At 44.7% G+C, this 3,121-nt stretch overlaps 1 protein-coding gene across 1 annotated transcript; it reads left to right on the top strand.

The window, feature by feature from the left end:
• Positions 1 to 1,162: 1,162 nt before the first annotated feature.
• On the top strand, positions 1,163 to 2,229 carry LOC147968078 (uncharacterized). Its single transcript, XM_087522620.1, has 2 exons — positions 1,163 to 1,465; positions 1,969 to 2,229. Exons 1-2 carry the CDS (start codon positions 1,163 to 1,165, stop codon positions 2,227 to 2,229), a joined length of 564 nt encoding a protein of 187 aa, XP_087378746.1.
• Positions 2,230 to 3,121: the final 892 nt, after the last annotated feature.

Here is a 3,121-nt window from a genome sequence, read left to right on the forward strand (position 1 = left end):
TCGGGCAAGCAGAGGGCGAGGGAGAAGGGGGAGGGGAAGGAGCAGGAGAATGGCGGAGAGGGCGGCAAGTTGATGCGAGTTTTTTCCATTTTTAGCACAGGACTGGAGAGGCAGCGTGTGCTGATGGTTTGGTGGCGTCCTTGTAGAGCACGTAGTCGGTGTCGGTGCCGCCGAGCACGGCCCAGAAGATTAGCAGGGCCTCCCGGCGAGAGCAGCCCGGGGTTAGGTGAGAGGGGTTAGGTGAGAGTAGAGAGAGGGGTTAGGTGAGGAACTAATCCAGATGCACAAGTTTAGTGACAGAAAAGGAAGCGGGCCGGTAGAGGCGGAAGGGAGGATTGAGGGCAGCGGAAGGGAGCAAGTGAACTGACCTGAGTGAGGGGGGATTAAGGGCAGCAGAAGGATGGAGGCTTGGTTTCTTCTTCCTCGGTTGTTGTCCCTGGAGCAGTGGCGGCGGCGGTGGTGCCTAGTGTTCTAGGGTTTAGAGAGGGGTTCTCTCTCATCCTGCCTTGGCTTTTGTTTAGTGGCGGCGGCAGCGGTGCCTAGTTTTCTAGGATTTAGAGATGGGTTCTCTCTCTCGATTGAACTACTTTTGTTTGTCTGCTTGCGCAATAATGGCAATATGCCATTTATCTTATTGTTAGGCTCTGTTTGGGTTACATGATCTCTATTAGGCTATTGTCTGAACTGAACTACAATTTAGTTGTTATTTTGCTTGCCATGTGAAACTGATGTGCATTCTCTATGATGTGAACCTGATGTGTGTATTATTCAAAACCTGATGTGTATTGAAAACTTTATGTTTACTTTTTGGATCATTAATCCTTTAATCATATTGCTTTAGGGAAATGGCGCCACCACCACCACCACCATGTCGAGGGTGCAAGTCAAGGTGCGCCAGCAGCCTTGCAACTGGCACGCTGTTCGACATCTACTTCGAGTCTAGTTTTCTTCATGCAGCGGTAATAAATTATATGAAACTAGTAACCACTATTTTGTTTTTAGTGTTATTGGCATTAATGCATCGTGTATATATCATTTTGCTTTTTGTACACAGATCGTCCCATGCAATGTGAGATCAGAATTCAACAAGCTGACCGGAGACTCTGTGATCTTTGAGGCTCCTGGGGGCCCCTACACTATGGAGGTCGAGAAAGGACGAAATATGACGCAGGTGGGAGGGGATGGATGGGTCTGTTTCATTGCCCACATGCGTATCACTAGTCGTGAGTTGATCAGCTTCTCCTTCAGAGCAGAAAGACCCAAGTTGGCCGTGATTTATGTCAACAAAGCAGAAGATGATGAGGATGATGACGACCCACTTGGTGAAGCCATCGTTGCTCAAAGAATGAGGTTGAGCGAGGAGGAGGTGTGCAACCTATGGGACATCATTCCGCCACGTGCTGACTTCATCGAGGTGCCATTCGTGACCCGCCTGACAAGTACCATGGTTGATCGGCATATCATGGTATGTTGCATTTACTGTAGTAATTTGATGATATGCTTTATTGTTATACTTAGTGTAGAGTCCGATGATATATATGCTTAGTGAATCTTATATCCTTAGTGAATCTTATATGCTTTATTATTATACTTAGTGTAGAGTCCGATGATATATATGCTTAGTGAATCTTATATGCTTAGTAAATCCGATGATCTATATGCTTAGTGAATCTGATGATATATATGCTTAGTGAATCTTATATGCTTAGTGAATCCGATGATATATATGTTTTATTGTTATACTTAGTGTAGAGTCCGATGATATATATGCTTAGTGAATCCGATGACCTATATGCTTAGTGAATCCGATGATATATATGCTTCGTGTAGAATCCAAAGAACTTTTAATAGTGTAGAATCCATATATACTTATTAGTAAAATTCATGCTTAGCAGAAATGTAGTACTGTCTTTTGATGGTGTAGAATGTGTGAGGCTACTTATTAATTGATGTGTTTTTCTTATTCAGAAATTGCAAAAGAGCCTATCTGAGAGTTGTGGTATCAAGACTGATGAAGAAGGCTCTGCTGGAATACGCCTTACCGCGAGGGGCTCCGTCACCACTTGTGCGTACGGCATGGGCACAGACGGTCGCACACACTTTAACTCGGTTGGGTGGAAGAGCTTCCTCGTCGGCAAGAATCTTCATGTTGGACAGGCAATCCTAATTACTATTAGGAACACCCACCGTCCAGGCTTGAGGATGATGGTCGTCATCGATATCATCTAGAACTACATATGAATGCGTGTGGCTGCTGAACCATATATATGCTAGTACGACTACCTAGTAGACTTATCAACTATGATCTATCCATGCATTGTTGACTACTATATATGAGTTTGTGAGATTGTGTGGTTATATTAAATGTGGTATTGTCGTTAATGCTTGTGAGATGGTTCTGTGAACTTAGTTTATTTGCACTGGACTTGTCTTGATTTCCATGAATATTGCATATGACTCCTTTTTTATTTTTATTTCTATTTACCTAGTTGTAGCATGGGGAGAAAATAGGGCGCTACTACTACGTGATGATAGTAGTAGCGTTGGTAGAGAAAGAGGCGCTACTACTAAGTATCTTAGTTGCGGCGCTTGTTTAGAAACGCACTACTATTAAGTAATAGATGTAGCGCCCTAGCAGTAGCGCGGGTGCCCGCGCTACTGCTATGTAAAAAACTAGCGCCACTAGTAAGGTTTTCTCTAGTAGTGTGATCTTCATGATAGAGAGTCTCTTATATTGTCACTTTCATATACTAGTGGGAATTTTTCATTATAGAACTTGGATTGTATATTCCAACAATGGGCTTTGTTGGGGCTATCGCATGATGGTTTTGAGTTCTTGAAGGGCAGCTTCGAAGGACTCAAGGGATACGTTGTGGGACGGATGACTAAGAGTCGTCGCGGCAAGCTCTACATCGACGATGCAGGATGGGGTCCCGAGGACGGTTCAATTGAATACGGGTATCAGGTCCCCTTTGGTGGGATTCACGTCTTCATCGGCAGGATCGACGAACCGGGCCCTGAGCCGGACACCTACACCGACACCATCGAAATGGCTTAGCGTGCAAGCTCTGCCCCGGTTCAGCCCGCCGTAAAACATGTCTTCATAGGTGTCATCCATGGA

This window comes from Triticum urartu, chromosome 5A (assembly GCF_056163025.1).
Source record: "Triticum urartu cultivar PI428250 chromosome 5A, HENAU_Tu73, whole genome shotgun sequence".
Classification (NCBI taxonomy): domain Eukaryota; kingdom Viridiplantae; phylum Streptophyta; class Magnoliopsida; order Poales; family Poaceae; genus Triticum; species Triticum urartu.

Excerpts from the sequence above, each read along its gene's own strand:
- LOC147968078 (XM_087522620.1), top strand. The coding sequence starts at position 1,163 with ATGACGCAGGTGGGAGGGGATGGATGGGTCTGTTTCATTGCCCACATG. Across the intron at positions 1,466-1,968 it reads TGGTTGATCGGCATATCATG|AAATTGCAAAAGAGCCTATC; the intron begins GTATGTTGCATT and ends TTTCTTATTCAG.